General features: G+C 44.3%; 1 protein-coding gene across 3 annotated transcripts in view; it reads left to right on the top strand.

Moving 5' to 3' along the window:
* The first annotated feature begins 481 nt into the window (after positions 1-481).
* DOCK2 (dedicator of cytokinesis 2) overlaps positions 482-26,238 on the top strand; it is a 464,897-nt gene continuing 439,140 nt past the window's right edge. For all 3 annotated transcript variants that reach the window (XM_035290348.3, XM_035290349.3, XM_035290350.3), the window contains exons 1-2: positions 482-583; positions 18,285-18,368. In XM_035290348.3, the coding sequence (XP_035146239.1) occupies positions 541-583; positions 18,285-18,368 (127 nt within the window). In that variant the 5' untranslated portion in view covers positions 482-540. The remainder of the gene's footprint in view (positions 584-18,284; positions 18,369-26,238) is intronic.

A 26,238-nucleotide genomic window follows, 5' to 3' on the forward strand; every position in this document is an offset into this window, starting at 1 on the left:
AAATATTTACGCTTTCAGGTCATCTGCCTTGTACATTGTCTTCTCTTATCCCCACAATAATCGTATGAAGTAGGTACTACTATCCCATTTCACAGATGAGAAAACTGAAGCTTAGAAAAATGAAGTTTTTTGTCCCCTTCTGCATTTGAACCCAGATCTGACACCAAAGCTCTTGCTGAGGGAGTTAAGGCCATGGTTTTGTTCAGTCCCTAAGCGTTGGGAATCAGGAAATTCTCTGCACTTGGGTGGTGGTCTGGGGAGCCCCAGGTAGGGCCTGGCCTCTGCCCCTTCGCCTGGGGAGGAGACAAGGTGGGAGTGGTCCCCAAGCTTTGCGTTGGGTGGGGTGTCCTAGCCTACAGAGCACCAGCCTTCTAAAGTGCTTCTGCCCAGGGGGAGGGAGGAGAGAGCGGGGAGCCCCGGGGAGGGAGGAGAGGGCGGTCCCTGAGAGGAGTTTGAAAAGAGGAAGGAAGTGGGGCCCTGCAGCGCCCAGCCTCCCCCTGCCGGCTTCCCCACGGGAGGACGCGAAGCCCCGGCCCAGCCATGGGCCCCTGGCGCAAAACTGACAAGGAGCGGCACGGCGTGGGTAGGTTCAGGAGCCCGGGCGCGGCAGGGAGCGGGACAGGTGGCCGGGAGAGCCGCGCGCAGGAGGATGCTGTGCGGCCGACGCCGCAGGGCGGGCAGAGCGCGCTGCCTACGGGTCAGAGGGCGCAGCCTGCGGCGGGGCCCCGGGGCGGGAAAGCCGAGGCTCTGGGAGAGGACGGCGGGACCCCCAACCCGCAAGCTAAGCACAGCCCGAACCTTCGCCGCCTGTGCCCTCGCCTGCTGAGGGAATCTTAGGCATTTCTGAGATAAGGTCAAGACCAGCGCTTGACAACTCAGCTCTTTGCTCCAGGCTCAGCGTCCCCAGGAGTGCCCGCCCCAACTCGTCGGCCTTATAGAGGGAGCTCCAGTCTCCTGTGGCTCAGCCTTGGCCTGCACACCATGTATACGTCCACTTGCTCCAAAGCGACACCCATCTGCCTGTTCCTCCTGGGTCAGATGACTCCTGATTTCGCAGGGCATCCAGAGGGCAGCTCAAGCTTGGGACATGGGGCTAGATGGTGGGGTTCTCTACTCAGCCCCCAAGAGCCCCTGGGGATAAAAAAAACTCCCACCAGGTCATCTGAGGGTAACCAAGAAACTAGCTTTGTCAGCCTCAACCATCTAAACTCCCAGAGGCCTCTGCCTGGAGCTCAGGGGCGGAAGTGGCGGCTGGGGGAAGGGAGGCCTCAGGTACTGCCACTCTCTCTGAGTGGCGTACGTGGCGCAATCTCCTTGGACTCTCTGTGGTTTTCAAACAAATATCAATTTAAAAAATCACTCTGGAACTTCCTACACAGGCAGATACCAGACACCATCTCGGAGATAAAAGATTTAGCAGGTCAGGCATTAGATTACCCAAGTGCCTAGAGGGATTAGATGCAGGGGGTCCCCAGGCCACTATTTGAGAAACACTGCCCTGGAGAGATCAGCAGTTATCCACTCACTGGGCACCCAGCACTGTAGGGGCATTTTAATATGAATGGTCCCCATCCAGAGAACAAATAATAGTTCCTATCCTCAAGGGGCAGTTACAAAGTAAGGAAGGGTACAACTTCTGCCTTTGAGGAGTTATGTGTAAGGCTAGAGGCTTGGACTGGGAAGTCAGAACTGAGTTCAAATTGAGGCCTGTTTCCTCATCTATGAAGTGGGAGAGTTAATAAGAATGCAGGTCTCATGAGACTCTTGTGAGGATTGAATGGCGTTATGCATGGAAAGCACTTAGTAGTGTGCAGGCCCAATGAGAATTAGTGATTGAGGGTAAGGGGCTTACCTAGAAGCTTCAGAACCAACAGACACCAGCACCAAAAGGCACCCTAATGCCAGATTCAGGACAGTTATGCCTTGTGCAACTGTAGTAGTTTATGGTTTGCAAGACCAAATGTCATGTAGTCTCTGACATCAGAACATCCGTGAGAAGCAGTGTATTATTCCCACTTTGCAGATGAAGTAACCCAGTTTACTTCACGTGGAAGCTGTGGAGCTGGGACTTACATTCAATTGTCTTCAGACCCTAGGCCCTTTGTATTGGCACCAGAAAAACATCTAGAAGGGGAACATCATGGGTAAAGGCAGGGAACTGGCACTCCTGCAAGTGTGTGGGTCAAACAGTAAGTAGTCTGTTTTGGTTTTAGTATTGTTTGTAGTGAAAAAAAATTGCGGAGGTAGATTACTGCTAGATTGTGAAGGGCTTTGAGTGTCAAGCTTCAAAGTTGGGATTTCCTTCTGTGAGCACTGGAAGTTTTAAGTAGTGTCATCTGGAAGAAGTTAAATAAGTAATTAAGATAGGAGTGGGGATTGGACTTAGAATAGAAGGAAAATGGGTAACAGTTTTACCTGTCTACTGACTGCCTGGTTAGTTAATGTAGCAGGAGATTGCTTATTAAAGGTTAACATTGCCTGTTAACCTTTACTAGATTAATCCACTCTGTCTGAGGTTCTTGTCAGTGAGGAGAGCTTTCTCCTTGCAGGAGAGAGGGTAGAGTAGAAAGGGAGGAGGTCGAAAGAGAAACTAACAGTATCAGTTAGGGTTAAGTGTGACTAAGGGTGACAGAAAACCTCCAAAATTATGGCCTAACCAAGTTGCAAGTTTATTTCTGTCTCACACAGAAAGCTCAGAAATAGTCTGTGAAGAGGTGGTAAGGCAGCTCATTCTATGTCTCATGCTGTATCTTGGGATGTGACTTCTGCCTCCTGAACCACACAGGCTGCTTAAGCTTTGGTGATCAGGTCCACCTTCCAGCCAGCAAAAAGGATGCAGGGAACAAGAAGATCATGGGTTTTCCCTTTAAGGACATTTACCTGAAGGCACACTTGACATTTCTTCTTACATCCTATTGGTTAAAATGCAATCATATGACTGAGTATAGCTGCAAGGGAAGCTAGAAAATGAAGCCCAGAATGTAGGCAGCCATGTACCCAGCTAAAAATTAGAAGTTCTATTCCTAAAGAAGGAGAGGAGGGTATTGAAGATGATGTATTAGTTTGCCAGGGCTGCCATAGCAAAATACCACAGACTGGGTGGCTTAAACCACAAAACTTTTTTTTTTTCCCATAGCTCTTGAGGCTGGAAGTCCAAGATCAAACTGCCAGCAGGGTTGGCTTCTCCTGTGGCCTGTCTCCTTGGTTTGCACATGGCAGTCTTGCTGCCTCTCCATTGCTTTCTGTGCAGGCACACCCTTGTGGTCTCTTTCTCTTCTCATAAGGACACCAGTCATATTGAATTAGCACCCCTCCATAAAGGCATCATTTTAACTTAATCACCCCTTTGGTTCCAAATATGCACTTATCTCCAAATAGTAGTACATTCTAAGATGCTAATGACTGGGACTTCAGCATAAGAATTTTGGTGGAGACACAAGTTTATGACAAATAATCTGTGGTCTTTGGCATGGTATTTTGGGACTGTAAAGAGGGCTTCAAGGCAGGAGTCCTGAGATAAAGGGTGAGGATAGGAAAGAGGTTTGTTTACCCTGAATCAGAGCCTGCCAAGCAGATTTTGTGTGGGACTCTAGTTATGCTTATATGGGAGGGAAAAGTCTCTTTCTGCTACTGCATCTTGGGTTCTCTGTAAATTAGATTAACAAAAGACTGATGAACAAGAGAAAACAAACAAGCTTCTTAGCATGTACATCCTGCTTACAGATGGAGCACTCAAAGGATTAGTTTGAACTTGGGCTTATACAGCATCTTAGAAAAGGTATGATAAAGTTTAGAGAAGTAGCAAGGCAAAAGAGGGTTTTAAGCTTCCAAGGGGAACAAACTGTGGGAAGGGAGATATACAAGGGAATCTAATGGAAGATAAAGTGTTATTTGTGCAGGTCCATCTTGGAGCCAACTTTCTGTTTTCTTCATGGCCATAAAGCTTCCCTGGGAGAGGGTATTTATGACAGTTCTTATTTCTTATGAGTTTCTTCAGATAAAATAATATCCAGGAAAGCTGCTTTCTGTACCTGTTGATTCTTATTTGCATCTAGCTCAAAATAATCATTATGCCAAAGTGGCATATTTTGATCAGAAACCTGTTCTGTATGCAGCTTGTCTCTATTTATGGGTTTATACTCATGTGTGGTATTGGGGAGTATTTGCTGGTTTCTTCTGAGGGCTGTGAGAGAGAATCTGTCCCAGGTCTGTTCCCCAGCTGCCACTGGTTTGCTGGCAATCCTTGGCATTCCTTGGCTCACAGAAGAATCGCCTTGATCTCTTCCTCCATCTTCATGTGGTATTCTCATTGTGTGCATGTCTGTCTCCACATTTCTCCTTTTAAAAAGGACATCCAGTCATATTGGATTAGTTTCCACCATAGTGACTTCAGTTAAATATGATTACTTCTGTAAAGATCATCTCCAAATAAGATCACATTTTGAGGTACTGGGATATGGGACTACAACATCTAGGTTTTTTTTTTTTTTTCGGGGGGAGGGTGGGCACAAACCAAACCATAATAGGCTCTGCAGAAGCAGAGAAGGAATCTTTTTCACATCTTGGTTGGGGAATATGGAGGAATCCATACCATCCCATGGTTCAGGGATGTGGGTGATGCTGTCACAGCCCAGGACCCTGGACAGAGCTGATCCATGCAGTCTGACAGATTTGGAGTGGACAATGTTTGCTGGCGTCATTTGCAGCATGGATTTTTGTTGCAGGGAACAAAATCTAGTCAAACCACTTGAATGACAATGTGTGTGATGTGTATCTGTGGGAAAGCAGGGGGAAGTGGTGTATTTTAGGGTCAGAGGAATCACATGGAAATCCAGGAAACAGGAGGAGCCAGGCTTCGGAAAGGGCTTGAACTGGGGCTGCCCTGGAAACCTCTGCCTCTCCTCTCATGGCTTCTTAGCTTCTTTGAACGTGCTGGCTCTGGTCTCCTTTCTCTCGCCACCACCTCCCTCTGACTGCATTGCTCCTTCATGATTCTGATGCTCTAAAATACCACAGTGCTGGCCCCAGCATGCCACCCACCCCTCTCTGAACAACCTTGCAGTTCAAGCATGCACTTAATCTTTTTCCTGTGTTTATTTGTGCAAAGTCCCAAAAGAAGAGAGGGGTAGCTTGATTTCCCTTTGTAAGAAAGACCACCCAAATCAGAAGTCATTGACAGCCTAAGAGTGGGCCCCACTCTGGTGAGGGTGCTGCCCCTGCCAGGTCCAATTCATTGTGACTATGACGTAGGGTCACATGGCTTGCTACTCATCTAGCAGGAGCCATGGGTGGGAACTGATTCTTTGAGTAGGAAGTATGAATGGAACCTGCATCCCAAACACACCCAGGGCAGAACTTCACTACAGAGGGACCAGTTATACTGCTCTTATTACCAAATCCAACAGTTGAAGGACCAGAGAGCATCATTCATTCATTAATGTGTCCATTTATTCATTCATTCATTCTTCATTAACTGCTGAAATATTTGTTGGGCCCGTGTGCCAGGCATTATGCTAGTCACTCTGAGATTACTAGAATTAGGCCATTATGGCCCCTATTCTGAGGTCTATAGTCTAGTAGGGAAGATGAAAAAGAACTTGATGAATAAACCAGTAACCATATAATTACAAATTATGATATGTGCTATTGCGATATGAATGAGAATATTAGGGGTGGTCTTGAATTAGATGATGTGAGAAGGCCTCTAAAGTGCAATGGGGAAAATAATTCCAAAGCAAATGCCTGAAATGATATTGACATGTGCATCTTTGCTACAGTGGCTGACTGTACCTTTGGACTGGTCCCCAGAAATTAGTCTGGTGAAACAAAAATACATGGATTAGAGATATAATTCCTTCATACCACCAGTTCTTAGGTGCTGGGCTTCCTACTTTCAGATGCCTCAGCAACTTGGGGCTGTTTAGGAATGCCTGCTGGGCTAGCTGTTTGAGTCCATGTAAGAAGATTGTCCTAATTGGTAGTGATATGGGCACCTCATTAGTCGGTGGACATCTTGCCCCTAACCATAATGTTTGCATTTGAATTGAAGATGACTGTGTTTTCTAAGCTCTGCTTTCTCCTGAGATCAGCATCCTATTGCTGCTGTCTTTTGAGAAAGGAAATGTAGTCACCAGACTGATCTGCTAATTTCTGGACCTTTGGATTTGCTGTTTTTTTTTTTTAAAAAAAGCTTACAGGCCTTTAATTTAATAGTCAGTTACACATGGGTGCCACAGTCTGTGCTCTGCAGGATATGTTCTGCAAATGGGGAATGAGTGCTTATCACCACGCAACTCCAGAGGCGTCTGGGTAGAGACACCACAAATGTTCCCTCTAGTAGTCACTTTCTCCTTTCTTCCCCCTTCCCTTAATTGGTGTGAACTGAAAAACAGTCAGGCTGAGTTTATGAGCTGTTTCAGTCCTATTCTGTTGTTAGTTCTTCTTGGAGAAAGTCATTCCATGTCCTCCTGCCCCCACCAGGTCAACTTCTGCTTTGGTTTAAAGTCATAGTGGCAGAAACTGACGTTGGAGAAAGTATGACCACTAAAGTGGGCACTTTCCAGAGCCTCTTCATTCATCACTCTAGGGCAGTGGTCTGCAACCTTTTCGGCACCAGGGGCTGGTTTGGTGGAAGACAATTTTTTCACAGTCTTGATGGGGAGATGGGGCAGGGCGGGAGGGATGGTTTTGGCAACTGTTCCACCTCATCCAGATCATCAGGCATTAGTTAGATTCTCATAAGGAGTGTACCACCTAGATCCCTTGCATGCACACTTCACATTAGGGTTTGTGTTCCTGTGAGAATATAATGCCAATATTGATCTGATGGGAGGCAGAGCTCAGGCAGTAATGCTGGATCACCTGCCACTCACCTCCTGCTGTGCAGCTCGGTTCCTAGCAGGCCACAGACTGGCAGGGGTCTGTGGCCTGGGAGTTTGTGGACCCCTGCTCTAGGGTACTCAGTTCCCCTGACAGCACATTGGCCCTTGGATCACAGCCTAAGCTAAGATGATGGATGCAGACATAGGTGGACAGTATGATGTGCACACTGTCACAGCACAGGGTCTGAATGGGGTAATAGGCATTTGTTTGGCTGAATTAAATGGTGCAATACCAGGCCTAGAGACAGCCTGACTGACACGGTGGGCTGCAGCAGCAGGGCCATCCCAGTGACAGCCGAACCCCTGGAAAGTGGGTTTTTGTGCTGGCTTCCCTGGTGGTGGCACTCAGGGAAGGACTGTTCAAGTAGAACGAACAGCCAATGCAAAGGTACTGAGGAGGAAGCCTCTCTGACATGTGGGAGGCCAGTGTGGCTGCAGTAGAATAAGTAAGGCGCAGAGCAGTAGGAAATGGATTCTCTGAGAGAGGTCACAGGGAGCGGTGCCTATAGGTATTGTGAAGTCTTTGGCTTTTACTCTGAATGGGGGAGCGCTGCAGGGTTTGGAGTAGAATTGTAGAATGATTTGTCTTATGTTTTAAAAGGATTGATCATAGCAGTTTTATGGTGAATTAATCGGGGGAATTAAATGTGGAAGTAGGGGGACCAGTTAGGCAGCAACAGCGATAACTCAGGCAAGAGATGGCAGCGGCTCACAGCAGGAGAGAGCAGTGGAGACAGTGAGATGTGCTTAGATTTGGGATGTATGTGTTGCAGGTCAAGCAAATGGGGGTTTCCTCATTGGAATGGATGTGGGTATGAGAAGGAGAGAGGAGCCAATGGTGACTCTGAGATCCCTGGTCTGAATAGCTGGAAGAATGATGACTGCATCGAGGCCTTCCCTAGTGAAAACCTTGATCTAAGTAGTCATCAGCGTTGGCATAAATCATACCATTGCCTCACCTTTTATAGCAGGGTACATTTTTTTTCTAAATTTTACTGAAAGTTCCGGGATACAAGTGCAGCACATGCAGGTTTGTTACACAGGTATACATGTGCCACAGTGGTTTGCTGCACCTATCATCCCCTCATCTAGGTTTTAAGCCCTGTATGCATTAGCTATTTGTCCTAATGTTCTCCCTCCCCTCACCCCCACCCCCTGACAGGCCCCAGTGTGTGATATTCCCTTTCCTGTGTCCATGTGTTCTCATTGTTCAACTCCCACTTATGAAGGAAGACATGCAGCATTTTGTTTCCTGTTCTTGTGTTACTTTGCTGGGAATGATTGTTTTTAGCTTCATCCATGTCCCTGCAAAGGACATGAATTCATGCTTTTTTATGGCTGCATAGTATTCTATGGTGTGTATGTGCCACATTTTCTTTAGCCAGTCTATCATCAACAGGCATTTGGGTTGGTTCCATGTCTTTGCTATTGTAAATAGTGCTCAATAAACATACGTGTGCATGTGTCTTTATATTAGAATGATTCTATTCCTTTGGGTTTATACCCAGTAATGGGATTGCTGGGTCAAATGGTATTTCTATTTCTAGATCCTTGAGGAATTGCCATGCTGTCTTCCACAATGGTTGAACTAATTTACATTCCTGCCAACAGTGTAAAAGTATTCTTATTTCTCCACAGCCTCATCAGCATCTATTGTTTCTTGACTTTTTAATAATCACCATTCTGACTGGCATGAGATGGTATCTCACTGTGGTTTTGATTTGCATTTCTCTAATGATCAGTGATGTTGAGCATTTTTTCATGTTTGTTGGCTGCATAAATGTCTTCTTTTGAGAAGTGTCTGTTCATATTCTTCGTCCACTTTTTGGTGAGTTTTTTTTTGTAAATTTGTATAAGTTCCTTGTAGATTCTGGATATTAGACCTTTGTCAGATGGAAGGATTGCAAAATTTTTTCTCCCATTCTGTAGGTTGTCTGTTTACTTTGATGGTCATTTCTTTTGCTATACAGAAACTCTTTAGTTTAATTAGATCCCATTTGTCAGTTTTGGCTTTTGTTGTAATTGCTTTTAGTGTTTTTGCCATGAAGTCTTTGCCTATGCCTATGTCCTGAATGGTATTGCCTAGATTTTCTTCTAGGGTTTTTTTGGTTTGGGGTTTTCCATTTAAGTTTTTAATTTATCTTGAGTTAATTTTTGTTTAAGATGTAAGGAACTGGTCCAGTTTTACTTTTTCACATATGGCTAGCCAGTTTTCCCAGCACTATTTATTAAATAGGAGCTCCTTTTTCCATTGCTCGTTTTTGTCAGGTTTGTTGAAGATCAGATGGTTGTAGATGTGTGGTGTTATTTCTGAGGTCTCTATTCTGTTTCATTGGTTTATATTTGTTTTTGTACCAGTATCATAGCACAGTACACTTACAAAGCCCTTGTGTTGTTATGTTTAGCCCTCACAGACACTCTAAGACAAATAACTTATGTCTTCATTTCACAGGTGAGGAAACTGAGGCATAGATCTATGAGGTCTTGCTGAAATGCAGCCTGTTCCAGGCAGTTTTATCATACCTCACTCCCTCTATTTTATGGAAGTTGCCCCCTTTCACCTTGTCTTTTAGTTAGGTAACTGCATGTCATATTCCCAACTAGATGGTGCATTGTTGGGGGACAGAGCTGTATGGAGGGTCAACCTTGAGTCCATTCAGCTCCAAGGCAATATCAGGAATATGGTAGGTCAAAGAAACTAATCGTATTTGTAGCATAGGTCCCCTTGGGAATCCAGTGACAGCTAGAAACCCCCTTCTCACAAAAATAGGCACATGTGTAGTTCTGCATTTCAGTGTCACCAAAGCCCATTCATGGAAGCCAGTTAAGGTCTCTGGTAAAACATGCTCATTTTACTATGTAACTATTTAGTAAACAAATACAATAGGCATAGCCAAAGCATTCTGCCCGAGGTATGAATTCTTGAATCCAAGAGCTGTCTAGAGTCAGAAAACAATTCTTATAGTCTGTTCAGATTAATTAAGTCCAATAATCCTGTGCTGAGTAATGGTCTTTAGCTAGGTATTGAGGCCCAGAGATGAATAAAAGTCTATGCCTTCAGGAAACTTATAGTCCAGTCATAATCTCTCTCCCTGAATGAGGCAGCAGACAGTACCATTATGAGTACTATTATCCCCATTGGACAGGTGGGCAGTGCACGCTTTGCTTCATGTTACTACAGCTGCCATTATCCCCTTCATAATTCCTTGCAGCCTGGTGTTGAATGTTCCGGGCACCTCTGTAGAATGTAAGCTCCATGATGACAGGGCCATGTCTCTTGTTCGTCAGCACAGAGCAGGTGCCCAACAGTTGTTGAATGGATAGATGAAGAAGTAAATTGATAGGAGATGGATAGTTGTTGATTAGATGGATGGGTGGGCAGATGGATGATAGATGGGTGAGTGGATGAATGGGTGAGTGGATGAGTAGAAAGGCGAGGGGGATGGGTAAAGGGTAGGGGCTAGAGGTTTTAAATTTTTCTGGTGGCCTTATAGGATTCAGATGGACTGAGTTTCCCCATCTTGCCTTTATCTTCCCACCCCATCCCTTTCCCTGTGAGGAGGCAAGGTCCTATGAGAGCACCACAGCACAGCAATAGATAGAGTATTCTTGAACTCTTCTCCAAACAGTGGACCCCTGCGGATGGCCACTATACCAAGCTCACCAGTTCTCCCTGGGACTCCATTAAGATGGCCTTGCCAAACATCCCTCACACATCAAACTGATTTCCCCTCTCTTCTCCCTGCCCTTATGCCCTCTCCCCACCTCCTTGGCGGTCTCAGTCCAGTTCTTCCTCTTGCCTCCAGTCTCACTTCCTCAGTGGGGCCTCTTTTTTCCTTTGAGAGCCCACAGCTGCTGTGGCTTGCAGTTTAGCCCCTCACTTCTAAAGACAGCTCTTTGTTTCTTGTGTGTTTATTTTGTCTCTTTAACTAGATTTCATGGAAGCTCAGGAGAGCAGGAGCCATCCCCTTTCACCCCACTTTTCTAACCTGCAGACACTGCATTTGGCACTAGAGGGCTGATTTGGTTGATTTCACCACAAACTCTCTCTTCCAACTCTGTAGTGTGTGTGTGCCTGTGCGAATGCAGGAATGTGTAAAAATGTGTGTCTGAGTATGCCTATGGGAGTACTAGAATGGAGAGAGTGAAATCCAGCATGTTGTTTCAGAGCAGGATTTATCAACCTTGGCACTATTAACATTATGGGCCAGAAGTCTTGGTTATGGGGCTGTCCTGTGCACTGTACATGTTCAGCGGCATCTCTGGCCTCTACCCACTAGAGGATAGTAGCACTAACACCCCTGATTCCCTTCCCCCAGGTTGGGACAAGCAAAAATGTCTCCAGACATCAACGGATGTCTCCTCCAGTGGGGCAAATTCACTCCCAGTGGAGAATTACTGTTCTAGAGAATTGATTGGAATCCTAACTTTCCTTTTGTTGGCTGGGCATGTCACTGACTAGCTAAAAACTGAGCACTACAATATGCAGCCCATAAGGTTGTTACCACCATCCAGTAAGAGGCCTGACACACCTGGTACAGCACAGGGGATAACTGGGCATCTCCGCTCATGGGGTGATGTGAGTGTGGTAAGTAGCTGAGGGTGTGTGCTCCGGAGACGGCCTGTCTGAGGTGAAATTCTCACTTGGGCCCTTCTTTGCTGTGACACCCCAGGATGTTTACTTGATCTTGTACTACCTCAGTTTTCTCATCTGTAAAACAGAGACGACAGTAGTCATACCCACCCCAAGAACTGCAGATTCACCATTAAATGGGTGGCTGTGTGTAAAGCCCTTGGAATAGTGTCTGATACACAGAAAGTGTTTGGCAGAGGTTAGCTGTTCTTGTGATTTCTCTGCTGTCTCCTGGTGGGTGGAGGAACACCTCCTCCTCCTGGGTTCCCTCTGGCTGTAATTCTTCTGCCTTATTCGCTAATGCTCGGGTTTGAGCTCTGGGGTGACTGCCAGAGGCTGCTGCTGGGTCATCGCAGTCACCCTCCTGGATGCAACATCAGAATGCTGCCTCAGTGCTGAAGCTGTCAACACCTGTCCAGAGACTTCAGGCACACTGCTTGCGCATTTCAATGAGTGCATTTCGCTTGAATCCAGAGTGGACCTGCCAGCTAGATCTATTTCCCCCTGGAGTGGAGACTCTCCAAAGCCCAGCTCAGGGACTGGAGAAGTGAGCTTCAGGCAATTATATTCTTTCTCCATTATTGCTTTTGTTCCTCTTATATAGCCACTTGTCCAAACTCTATTAACACTTGGTGTTGGCTGAAGCTTATGTTTTCAAACATGGCAGCAGATGGCAGGGCCCCTTATGTGGTACAAATCCATCTCGAAGGGTCACAGGGCACTTGATGGCTGCAATCAAAATTGGCAGCCAGGCTGGGTCAGCATCTCTTGAAGCAATCTTGAGAAATGCAAGAAAGAATACAGCTAGAAGAAGGGACATACCTGCTCTTCATGTTCATTCATATCCCTTCAGTCCAATGAGCATTTTGTAAAAGTTCAATAAATATTGATTGCATTTCTATGGGCCAGGTGCTGGGAATTCAGTGGTCAACAAGATAGGCTCAGTCTCCATTCTTATGGAGGCTGGAGGGAAAGACGGGACATAAAGTCCAGTGTATGTATAATAGAGTGCGGTGCCAGCAAATGACCTAGTGAGGAAGCAGGGTCTCTGGACTCCACTCTGGGTTTGAATCCACTTTCTGCCACTCTCTGTGTGGCTATGAGCAAGTTCCTTAACATCTCTTTGAGTTTCTTGTATGTTACAGGAAGAGTAATACCTTGAGGTTACTATGAAGGTTAAATGGGCTGATATAAGTAAAGTGCTAGGGACTTTTTTTTCCTTCTTTTTTCTTTTTTTTTTTAGCTGGCGTCTTGCTCTGTTACCCAGATTGGAGTGCAGTGACTCAATCTTGGCTGACTGCAACCTCTGTCTCCCAGGTTCAAGTGATTCTCCAGTCTCAGCTCCCTGAGTAGCTGGGACTACAGATACACCCCACCACACTCAGCTAATTTTTGTATTTTTAGTAGAGATGGAGTTTCATCATGTTGACCAGGCTGGTCTCAAACTCCTGACCTCAAGTGATCCACCTGCCTCCCAAAGTGTTGGGATTCCAGGCATGAGCCTCCACACCTGGCAGTAGTAGGGATTTTCTCTGTCTTATCTCTCACTGTGACTGTAGTACTCAGAGCAGTAACTAGCACACAGTAGGTACTGCCCACTGTGTCTGTAGTAGTTAGGACAGTACCTAGCACACAGTAGATGTTCACATGAATATATGTTGAAAACATAATGGAGTATGTACTTGGCATATAAAATGTGCTCAATAAATATTTACCATTTTTCTTAGGAAGCAAGGTGTGCAGTGGTTAGAATTTAGACTTCAAGATTTATCTATTTATCTATCTTATCAGGTGGAAAAGTTGTTTACCCACCCCTTCCTCAGTTTCCTTATATATACATCAAAGAGAAGCATTGAACTTATCTCCTAAAATTGCACAAAGCACAGAGACTCTTCTTTAGTTGTTTCTATGAGCCACTGTGCTAGAACAGTGATGTTTGCTTTCACTTTATTTCCCTCTATTTGGACTCCTGATGAATAAAGTACTGCATTATGTTTAGGTATGGAACTGGTAGCTAATCAGTGAATTTGATTTCCAGGGTTGCTAAAAGTCCCATCTGCCTCAAAATAGCACTCCAGTGGCTTGCCAACCTGAGATTTCCAATATGAGTCCTTGTTGGAGTCAGTGACCCAAGATATCTCCAGTATCAAAGGGACATCCCTTTGATCCTTGGCCATAAATGCTTTGGTCTGGGCGGACCTGTCAGGATACCAGTTGCTGCTTTGGTTCCTAGGTATAGTGTTTTGGTACAAGGAGAGGTCAAGTCTTCCATAGGGAATGTGTAGTATTCCCCATAGCTTGGTGACCTTGCATGATGGAGAAGCTGGAATGGGTATTTGTGGGAATGGCCAAGGGCCTGAGGGGCTGTGGGTAGGCTTCCCCGATTTGTCTATCTTTTGTGGACAGGCACTGGGCAGGGTGGAGCCAGCTATGATTTCTTCCTCTTGTTTTTCTGCCCTTTTCATCACTTGTTCAAAAGTTGAGAGTGGTTAGGCCCATCTTAGACTGGTCAGAAGCAAACTGAAGGACAGAGATAAGCCATCAAACTTAGCAGAGGGGCATTCTGGCTTGGAGCTTCCTGTTATTTATCTAGAAGACTAAACAGAATTGGGTATTCATAGGCAAAGCCACTTCCTTTGTCAGTCATGTCTGTTTTTCTTCAAATGGAGCCTTAAGAGGCCCTTATGCAAAGGCAGAGATAGATTTATAAATTAAGTGTCAAAGTAAGTTACTTTCATTTTTGTAATCAGTAAGTACTTGGAATGAATATGGATCTTCACCTTGAATATCCAATTTTAATATCCGTTCAGGATGTCTTAAGCTAATCTACTGGCACCTTCTCACCTGACATTGCTGGGCAGAGGACAAAGGAAGAGATTCCTAAGGAAAGCAGGGAGGAGCTGGTCATGGAGCAATACATAGTTGTGCCCCACCTCCAAATATCTGATGGCCACACTGGATTCGCTCGTGCTTCAGAGACTAACACACATTGTACATGGTTTTCTTTTGCTGGAAACCTCAGTCACTTCCACTGTCCTGTCTAGTTCCACTGCCAAGTCCCCAGACAGACCACATGGGCTGGAAGAGCAGGGAGTAGAATTTACCCAGTGAGGACACCAGCAAACTGGAGTGTGTCCAAGAGACAGCAGCCTATTTGGGGAGGGGGTTTGAAATCAGGCCAAGTGCAGAGGGAATGAAGAGACAGGCTGCATTTATGCAGGAGGAGAGAAACCTCAGCATCCCCTGAGGGCCCTCTCAAGGTTTGCTTTTGGACAAAGATTAATTTGATTAAGTGTCGGTTGACAGAGCCATTGGTTACAAACTGCAGGAAAGTAGATTTTAAGGTGACACAAAGCTCTGAATGAGTGAGCCTTGTTCAGGAGATAATATAATGCTAATAAAAAGAGAAGTGACTACCATTTACCGAGCACTTACCATAGCTGGACATGAAGTCAAGTCGTGTATGGGCATTAATCTCAGCTGAGCCTCCCAGGAACCTGATAAGGTAGAGACCATTATGTCTTGCATTCTATAGTCAGAGGAGCTGAGGCTCCGGGAGATGCGGACGCTTGCTCAAGCAGGCTGCCCTGGCTCCTACAGTGCCTTTGTGTGGATTACAAAAAGATACCCCTCCTCTGGTGGGCATAGTGCCAGGGCAAGGTGAAAGCCTTGGCAAGCAGACCATAGGTTGAGTGCCAGCCTTCACTGCTCTCTTGACTAGGTGACCTTGTATGCTGCAGCCCTAGGCTTGAGGCCAGAGTCAGGAAAGGACAGAACTGGCCTCAAAAGCCATATCTGACTCCAGAGATACTAGCTCTTAACTCCTAAGCTTTATCATTTCTCAGGATGGAGACTTCATTTCTCTGAATGGAAGAAGGGAGGTTAGGGATATGGGGCACACCGGGGAGTAGAGGAGACAGTCTATGCTCCATTCCATTTAAGCATCCTAATAACCCTGTGAGATAGGTACTGTTAACATCCCCATTGTAAGAAAGTGAGGCCCAGAGAGGTGAAGTCATTTGCCCAGGATCAAACAGCAGTGAATAGCAGAGCTGGGGTTTCTTCTGAACCACTCTGCTCTTTTTTTTTGACATGAGTTTCGCTCATTGCCCAGGCTGGAGTGCAATGGCATGATCTCGGCTCACTGCAACTTCTGCCTCCTGGGGTCAAGTGATTCTCCTACCTCAGCCTCCTGAGCAACTGGGATTACAGGCATGCACCATCAGACCCAGCTAATTTTTTTATTTTTAGTAGAGACAGTGTTTCTCCATGTTGTTCAGGTTGGTCTCGAATTCCTGACCTCAGGTGGTCCACCCACCTTGGCTTCCCAAAGTGCTGGGATTACAGGCACGAGCCACTGTGCCTGGCCCGCTCTGCTCTCTTAATGTGGTTTAGGCAGACATGTTGGGGACGTAGGACTGGGGGAAGGAGGGAAGAGAGAGGGAAGGAAGGGAAGGAGATAAGTGGGAGGAGGCAGAGATAAATGAGAGTTAGAGACCAGAGGTGATGTCTGTGATGTAAAAGAATCTGTTCAGAACCCAGTGGCATTTCACCCAGCTTGTGCATAGGGTTAGACACAAAGCAGCACTGGTCATTTGGACCTTGGTCCACAAAGTTAAAAGGAGGTAATTACAAAGAGGTGTGTCTGTAGAGTAGAGGAGTGAGAAAGAGCATGGGCCTGTACTCCCAGCTCTAGCACTGTGTGACCTTGGGCAATGCACATAACCTCTCTGTGCCTGAGTTTCCGTATCTGAAATTTGGAAATAATAAGACTTCTCACTTGCAAGGAGTATTGTGAGAATTAAATAAGTAAATGTCATGTCTGGGTTATGAGTGATTGCTAAACACTGGTTCTTATTAGGATCCACACTAATAACCCTCTTCCAGAAAAGTGGGGCTTGCCTACTTTTAGTTCCTCTTTGGGAAAAATAACCTTTTTAGAATGGTATCTTCTTTTTTTTTTTTTTTTTTTAATTTTTTATTGGATTTTAGGTTTTGGGGTACATGAGCAGAGCATGCAAGACAGTTGCGTAGGTACACACATGGCAGTGTGCTTTGCTTTCCTTTTCCCCTTCACCCACATTTGGCATTTCTCCCCAGGCTATCCCTCCCCACCTTCCCCTCCCACTGGCCCTCCCCTTTTCTCCCCAATAGACCCCAGTGTTTAGTACTCCCCTTTCTGTGTCCATGTGTTCTCATTTTTCATCACCCGCCTATGAGTGAGAATATGTGGTGTTTCATTTTCTGTTCTTGTGTCAGTTTGCTGAGGATGATGTTCTCCAGATTCATCCATGTCCCTACAAACGACACAAACTCATCATTTCTGATTGCTGCATAATATTCCATGGTGTATATGTGCCACATTTTTCCAATCCAGTCTATTATCAGTGGGCATTTGGGTTGATTCCAGGTCTTTGCTATTGTAAACAGTGCTGCAATGAACATTCGTGTACATGTGTCCTTATAGTAGAACGATTTATAGTCTTTTGGATATATACCCAGTAATGGGATTGCTGGGTCAAATGGAATTTCTATTTCTAAAGCCTTGAGGAATCGCCACACTGTCTTCCACAATGGTTGAACTAATTTACACTCCCACCAACAGTGTAAAAGTGTTCCTTTTTCTCCACATCCTCTCCAGCATCTGTTGTCTCCAGATATTTTAATGATCGCCATAGAATGGTATCTTCTTATCTTAGCTCCCCATCCAACCTTGTGGCATGGGTAAGAGTGGCACAATAATGCCTACTTTAAAAATGGGGAAACAGATTCAGAGGGAAAGTGAGACTGTTTTGTAGTGGTTACCTGCTAGAATGGGTTTGGAGAGTCTGGAGACATAGCTGCTGACTGTTGTATGGGCAGCAGCAGGGCTGAGGGCATCATGAGGAACTGGAGCTCACACTGGGGCCTTCCTCCTGGTAAATCTCCTACTCAGGAGATTGCATAGCCCTGCCCATCTTCACAATGGTGCTGTGCCAGTTGGGGAAGGAGCCCATCTCAGCTGGCCCTGCCTCCAGGAAGCCTCCCCTGGCACCCATGCATGGCTCCAGTGTGCCACCTCATGTGCTCTCGAAGCACCTGTACTCCCTGAGCACAGATCATCCATCTGGTTCTTGCAGGTGGACCTGTCAGAATCTTCCATTAGAGTACAAGACCCTGGCTGTCTAATTCCACCATTTGGTTACTGGTTATAGAGCACTGCAATATGGCACATTCTTCACATGCTGGGACTCACTTTCTTTCTCATAGTAACTTGCCTGTAATAAAAGGTTTCTCATAGTAACCCTGGGGTGCCTGAGCTGGAACTCAACCCCAGGCTTGGCTGAAGGAGGGGCTCCAGCTCTCAGAGGCCACAGCTGCCTGGCTCTCCTGCCGTCCTGTTTACTGGTGCATATTTCCCACCTACAATAGCACCTCACCACACTTCAGGTGCTTAGTATGCAGTTGTTTCTTTTTAATTGTAGCAAAACATGCATAACAAATAATGTATCATTTTAACTTCCTGGTGTAGAGTAAGAGGCCAGTCCATTCAGTCTGAATGTAGGGCCTGTGTTGTGGAGAGGTCAGCTTTGGTTAATATGGGAAGACCTTGGGAGCCAGGCTGAGTCTGGAATGACTCTTGTGGCAGTCAATAGGTTTCTGTGTTGGTTTTGTTTAGGCCAAGTGGGCTGCGAGGGCATGGGATGGACTTAAGGCAGGGATAGCAGGAAGAAGCAGAGACTAAAGAGATCCAGAGGTCTCACCTAGCTCTCTTTCTTTCTATTTCACAGCCATCTACAACTTCCAAGGCAGTGGAGTCCCCCAGCTCTCCCTGCAGATCGGTGATGTGGTGCGAATACAGGAGACATGTGGAGGTGAGTTGCTGGCCCCCGCCCCACCTGCTGGACCCTTGGCTGGTGGAAGCCCACAGTACACCCAGGCCCTTGAGTCCTCTCTCTCAACCTGCAACTGTATCGTCTGTTTAAAAACATTTTGGTAATGCTAGTAATTAGAACTTACTAAACAGAAATGCTTTGTCATTTTAGGAATGCATGTTTCATAGCAAAAGCCTAACTGGGTGGTTCAATGTTTGTTATGCTCTCCATTTGCCTCAGCCATGGGACTCTTCAGCTTGTGACTCTTGCTAGATACAGTTCTTTATTAGTATTAATATCATGGCAAAAGGAAATCAGCATCATTAGGGTTTGGAAGGGTCCCATAAATCACACTTCTAATTCCAGGAGAGCTGACGTGCATAGTTGTATGGTTTGTTTACAGCAAGAAGGCACCCAGCCTAGGGAGCAGGAGCTCACACTCCTCCCCAAGCTGGGAGCCCTGTCCTGGGCAATGTGGTAGCATCTCTTTCTTTCTCCTACAAAGGTGCCCTTGCCTCGTGAAGCCAGTTGTCTACTGGGCTGTGTGCCCCCCCCCTCAGTGGTGCAGTGGTAGGGAGTGCTTTTCAAAATTTGCACAAAGGCTAATAGCCTTGGACTCACAAGTCAGGCAGTTGGAAATCAATACATCACTGATAAACTTGATATTGGGAGCATGGCTTGGGCATGAGGACCAAATGAGCTGCTGATCTGTCACCTGCAGTCAGGAAGGCTCCCACCCCTCAACTGGCCCAATCGACCTACCACAGTTTCCTCCTGTCTGGGCCTGCTGGTAGCTCCTGCTGCACAGAGGGCACAGAGCATGGGCTTCCTGTGTCTGGGCAGAGTGGCAGAGAAAGACGAGAGAGTGGACTGAGCTCCTAGGCCTGGTCTCTCCCCAGTGAATCCATCAGATGAGGCCCTGCGGAGGGAGTGAGGGTCAGGGAGGAGGCCGGTGTGCGACTATGAAGGAGGCCTTTCACAGGGAAAGGCAGTCGCCTGCAGGAGTTCTTTGGTCCTTTCCACAGAATAGACACTGTGCTAACTTCTTTATAACACATGATCTTATTCACTCCTCACCACATCCCACAGGACAGGCAGTGTCATTTCCAGTGCTGGATTAGCTACATGCAACCTCCTAGCCAATGGAGCCGCCAGCTGGGTCTGCAGATTTGTACAAGGATGCTTGTGTAAACACATACACACATACACAGACACACACAAACCACACGTACACGTAGATACAAGAAAAACATACAGAACACCATTTTGGGGGGAGATAATTTGATATTTGGTATTTCAAGACAACTTTAAAAAGGAGTCATGGGGGAAATGAGAACTTTGTTCATCTTTCTTATACTTATTTTACACTTTAATATTATTTTTACTTGGGGTTGCAGATGAGGGGATACTGTACACTTTTCAATGCCCAGGGCCTGGAAGGTTCACACTCCAGCCCTGTTGAAACCTTTTACACATGGAGTGGACAAGACTGGAGGAGAGGGGTGGGGACGCTGTCCTAGAGAATTGGGTCTGTGACTGCAGGCACCCTGCCTCCTGCCCACAGCATAATCCTATCTTTTACAAATCTAGTTCTGTCTAGTGGTGGATAAGCAAACTGTAGGTGACTACCAAGGGCAAAGAATGAAAATAAAAACAGCAGCAAGTCTCCTCAGTGCCTCTTGCATGCTACTGGATGCTAATACTGAGAAGCAGGCACAAGACCTCATGTTTGCAGGTGGGAGGCAGGGAAATGACCCATCTAAGGTTGCATAGTAAGCCAGTGGCTTTTGATTTTTTGAGACGTAGTCTCGCTCTTGTCTCCCAGGCTGGGGTACAGTGGCGTGATCTCAGCTCACTGCAGCCTTCACCTTTGCCTCCCAGATTCAAGCAATTCTTATGCCTCAGCCTCCTTAGTAGCTGGGATTACCCGCATATGCCACCACACCTGGCTAATTTTTGTATTTTAAATGGAGACGGGGTTTTGTCATGTTGGCCAGGCTGGTCTCAAACCTCTTGGCCTCGGGGGATCCACCCACCTTGGCCTCCCAAAGTGCTGGGAATACAGGCATGAGCCACTGCGCCTGGCCCCAGTGTCTCTTTTCTCATGCCCAAGCTCACACTCTTTCCTCCACTTATGCCTGACAAAACAGTGACAAGGCCTTGGTCATTATTTTCTGTGTACTGCATTGTGAACTTGAGGTGGGTGTTTTTCTCTTCATTTTTTGCAGTTTCCCTGGATAGAAAGCTTGAGGGAATAACCCTCCACACAGGCTGCCGTAGTCAGATCCTTACCACTACCTTTCCGTGGCCTGGTGCCCTGAACTTTAGGAAGGCTGTTCCAGCAGACTCACCTTTGTTCATCTCTAGGACACCTTTGTTGTTTCTTTGGTTCTGGCTCTCCATTTCTAATTCAATTTTATTAATCTTTTAATGTATCTTTGTAAATTAGTTACAATATTTTGCTGGAAAAAGCTGTACATATTCATGTGTTAAATGCTAATAGTTTATTCATTATTTGAAAAGACAGTTTTTAGAAGTCTGCTAGAATGATTCTAGCTATCTGAAGAAATAGCATATCTCGTGGTATGCAAATTATTGGGAATTCTCATGCATACGCTCATGCCCATGCAGAGTTTTCAAACTGGAATTTAGGGGATCCAAAAGCTTCTCGGAGTACCTTGAGTGGCAGAAAGAAATGGAGTTGGAGGGAGTCTGAGAGCAGGCCTGGTGTTTTCTGCTTTGCAGCTGGGGTGTGTGGTTCTGATTGAAAAAAAAAAATGGTTCCTCCAAAAATATAAAAGATGTGAAAACCACAATGTTAGTCAAAAGTTAGTCAAAACTGTGTAGTAGAAAGAATATGGGTGTGCTCGTGAATCCTCCTTATATAAAATTATTTCAAAAACAAAATCCAGCCAATTGAAAGAGGATTGTTAATAAAGGAATATAGGATTAAAAAGCTGTGATAAAAGAAAATAGTGGCCAATATTGAGTCCAAAAGAATTTATTAATAAAAATTGACATTAAAAACAGGCAGAATTTCTTGTAGAAGGGACAAACATAAAAAAGCAGTGTTTTTTTCCCCCAGTCACTTTCTTCAGTCATATTTGGTTGACATCTTTCTTAATATTTGATGACCTCAGAAGACTTCAATTTCATATCCATGTGCTGCTCACCTACTTCTTCCCTTTCCCCAGTTCACACAAAACCTGGGGAAAGATGGAGTTTGGGATGTTTTCTATTCTTTGTCTTCCCTGCTGAAATAAACCTAATGATTGACCAGTCCGCTGTACAAATGGTCGTGCAGCTGGGGAATGAGCTGCCATCATGATATTTATGGCTGCCACAAAGTATGTTATTGTTGGGGACCTAGACAATATTTTTTTTAAAAATCTAATAAAATTGAGACGTGGGAGGAGATGGAAGAGAATAGCTAACTCAATGAAATCACTTTCACAACAAAGTCAATGAATATTAATTGGAAATAAAACATGGAATAAAGAAAAATAACCACTTCTATCTTTGAATGCTTTTTACAACAATTTTAGAGAAGTTTTTAGAAAATCTTCTTAGTGATAAAGAAACATTGAATTGAAGTTCAAATTTATTTCAATTTTACTTGGTTTCCTTTTCTGTTAAATACAAATAAGATTAAATAAAATTTTTATTTACATAGTATCTTTGCTATGTGCTCTTTTTAATGAGCATTTAAAAATCGTATTTTATCTTTTTATCTGTCATTTTATGTGTATATATATAAAATGAAGAGTTGGCTGGAATGATATTAACAGTGTTTTTTTATGTAATGGGATTCAGGATAATTCTTTAAGCTTTTATGTTTGTACTTTTCTGTTTAAATTTTTTATAATAGCATATATTAGTTTTAGTCCAAAAAAAAAATAGTCTTTAAGCTGAGCGCGGTGGTGTACACCTATAGTCCTAGCTACTTGGGAGGCTGAGGCAGGAGGATCTCTTGAGCCCAGGAGTCCAAGACTAACAAGACGCCATCTCTGAAAAATAAGGCAAAAAATGTACAAAGAATAAAACAACAATCACTTACATTCCAGCCACCCATAATTATTGCCAACACCTGAGACTATTTGCTTCTAATATACAATACTTCATTTTTATTACTATTATTATTACTGAGATGGGGATTTATCTTTGTTGTCCAGGCTGGTTTCCAGCTCCAGGGCACAAGAAGTCCTCCTGCCTTGGCCTTCCACGTACCTGGAATTACAGATGCATGCCACCTTGCTGGGCTTTCAGTAGTTTTTAAATCTTCCCCACCACCCTCAATAAAGAAATGAAAAGAGTACTGGCTTTTGAATCAGAAAGTTATTCCCTCCTTGTGCTACCCACTAGTGGAGTAATCTTGGGTATGTGAGCTGTAGGTTTCTCATCTGTCAAGTGGGTTGTTTTCACCTTGCTCCTAAGCTTGTTATGAAGATAAAATAAGAAAAAGTAAAGAAGCTGTCTAGTACCAGCCTGGCTCATAGAAGGTGCTCTGTGTTTGTTAATTTCATCCTGGACCCCATTATGTAGTGCTGTACCAAACTTGGCAGATACATATTTTTACAACTTGGCCCAGAAACTGAATCTTTGCCTGGAATGGGTGAGGCTAGCCCCTCCTTGCCTATGTACTAAATTTACTCAGCTGGATGAATAGGGAAAGCAGGACCTAACCTGGAAGCTTAGATATGAGTGAATTTCAGTTTTTATTTTAAAGATAGTGTATTGTTATGATAAAAACTCACATAGTTCAAGATGATACTCATGCTAGGCCATGCTAAGCCTTAGACATCAAATGCTGACTTCATTGTCCATATATCTCTCATGCTGCCTCTTCTACCCAGAGGCAGCATAAACATTCTGTGTTTTAGATGTGGAAAACACATGTAAGTGCATTGAGCAGTAGGAATTCCTCATAGAAGGGACAAACATAAAAGCAGTGTTATTTTATTTCCCTCCAGTCACTTCATCTTGTGGTATTTAGTTGACATCTTTCCTGGTATTTGAGGACATCAGAAGACTTCAATCTCATATGTCCATTGCACAGCTCACCTACTTCTCTTTCCCCAGTTCAAAGACTTGGGGAAGGAGGGAGTTTGGCGTGTTTTCTTTCTAATTCTTGGTCTTTCCTGCTAAAATAAGCCCTCTATGATCACCCAGTCCACTACAGAAATAGTCATGTAGCTGGGGAATGAGATGCCAGATGCCCCTGACATCTTTGTGTGAAGCTCCTGAAATGCACCCATACTACACTTGGATGTAGTTTTGGGGTGGAGGAACTGTATCATGCCCTCCTAAGGCAGCAACTTTCTACCTCCAAAGGCTGATGCGGGAGAATTGCTTGAGCCCAGGAGTTCGAGGCTGCAATGAGGCATGATCACACCACTGCACTCCAGCCTGGGAGACAGAGTGAGACATTGTCTCTAAAATCAAACAAACAAACACAATAAAATTAGTTGAAGGAATGGAGGAGGAGATGGATAGAGGATCCTCTGCTTTTTAAAAATAATGCATTGCTGTCTTCCACAATGGTTGAACTAATTTACACTTTCACCAGCAGTGTAAAAGTGTTCCTATTTCTCCACATCCTCTCCAGCATCTGTTTCCAGATTTTTTAATGATCACCATTCTAACTGGCGTGAGATGGTATCTCGATGTAGTTTTTATTTGCATCTCTCTGATGACCAGTGATGATGAGCATTTTTTCATATATTTGTTGGCCTCATGTATGTCTTCTTTTGTAAAGTGTCTGTTCATATCCTTTGCCCTCTTTTGAATGGGCTTATTTGTTTTGTTCTTGTAAATCTGTTTTAGTTCTTTGTAAATTCTGGATATCAGCCCCTTGTCAGATGGGTAAACTGCAAAAATTTTTTCCCCTTCTGTTGGTTGCCGATTCACTGTAATGACTGTTTCTTTAGCTGTGCAGAAGCTGTGGAGTTTGATTAGGTCCCATTTGTCTACTTTGGTTCTTGTTGCCAATGCTTTTTGGTGTTGTGGTCATGAAGTCCTTGCCTACTCCTATGTCCTGAATGGTTTTGCCTAGATTTTCTTTTGTTGATGCTATTTTCTAGAAATGCAGCTACATGCTCTATATACTATTCTTGTGTTCTCCTAGAGTGCTTTCTATGTGAACAAGTATCTATCATCACATTGTTGGTTTGGCTGCAAAAAACTCAGCACAATCAGGTTTGGAATCTACCTCTTACAGAGTAAGGTACACTCAGAGCCATGGCAGTGGCCTCCATGCTAATAACTCCTTTGAGGGTAATCTTGACCCATCAGAATTCTTTGCTTTTAGTATAAGTGAGGACATTATGAGCGCTTAACAGGGAATCTTTTTAAAGCACCACCTTGCAAGGCGATAGTCTTTTGTTCAGGGCTACTATAGTGACAGGTCACTTTGAAAAGGACTCATTTTTCTTCAGTAATGCTACTCCATTATCAGCAGTGTGTATGTGATGTTTTCTTCCTTTCTGAATGAGGATGAGGCTAAGAAGTCAGTAAACTTCCACTATGTTTCATTTCAGGCATGTCTATTTGCTCTGTTGTTATAGAAATATGTTGACTAACTTTAGTGAAAAAACAAAAATGATATTCCAAATGAATAAAATAGAAAATATGCCCGTTTCTCTGTATTATTATTTTAATTGATTTTCTTTTCAAAGAATGGTATCTACTACTTCTTTTGGACACTGGACAAACTCTCTAATATTTTAATACAATGTAAGCCTGATGAGAAACTATTATTATTCTCACCAGACATGGGGCACTCTTATTCCCATTTTATAGATGAAGAGACTGAGGCTCAGAGAAATGCATTAACATGTCCATGATCACACAGTTAAATAGCAGATCTCTATCAAATTAAGACTTTGATTACAGAGCTCATACTTTTTAATTTTTTTTAAATCGTGTATATTTAAGGCATACAACATGATGTTATGAGATACATGTGGGTAGTAAAATAGTTACTATAGTGATACAAATGAACCTATCCATCATCTCACATAGGTACCCATTCTTTTCTGTTTTTGTTTTTGTGGCATCAGCAGCTAAAATCTAATCACTTAACAGAAATCTCAAATATAGTACAATTTTATTGATTATAGATCCCCTGTTACAATGAGTCCCTGGGGATTTCTTTCTGAAAGCATGTAGCCCAGTGCAATATACATAGTTGGTACACAATTAATGTTGATTGAACTTGAATCTAGGAGCCAAAATGAGACTATTAGGTATAAGTGGCAGCAGAATCCTGTCATCAGGAGTGAGCTGCAACTCTGAGAATTAGGAAACCTGTAAGATGTACACACATAAGTGAGTTTTGAGGGTCAGAGCAGGCAAACTCCTTGGATCCAGGAAGACAAGGCACCCTAATGGACTCCGTATCACAGAGATGCAGATATGGACATGAGCTTTGTGTCAGGACCATCAATTGATACCTTGATTGTTTTTCTACTTTTTGGTGGATTTTAATGGCTTTGGTCATCATGTGGGTTCAAGTCACTGCTACCAGACCTTATCTATTTGTATTCTAACTCCATCACATGGGAGACAATGTGGCCAACCAACTTTAAGGATTGACTTTGAAGTCACATAAACTTGAGTTTGAACCCTGGTTGTATGATCCTGGCCCAGCCCATCAACTCACTTGAATATCCATTTCCTCATCTATAAAATGGGAATGATAATACTTAGCTCATAGTCTCACTATGAGGATAAAATGAGAGGATGCCTGCACAACATTTAACATACAGCTTTGCATGCTGCAGGTGACCAGTGAAAGACAGCAAATAATAATGTGACAGAGTTGCATTTATATCTAGTTGGTGAAAAGGGGCAACTAAAGGAGGTCGTTGTA

Source organism: Callithrix jacchus, chromosome 2 (assembly GCF_049354715.1).
Source record: "Callithrix jacchus isolate 240 chromosome 2, calJac240_pri, whole genome shotgun sequence".
Classification (NCBI taxonomy): domain Eukaryota; kingdom Metazoa; phylum Chordata; class Mammalia; order Primates; family Cebidae; genus Callithrix; species Callithrix jacchus.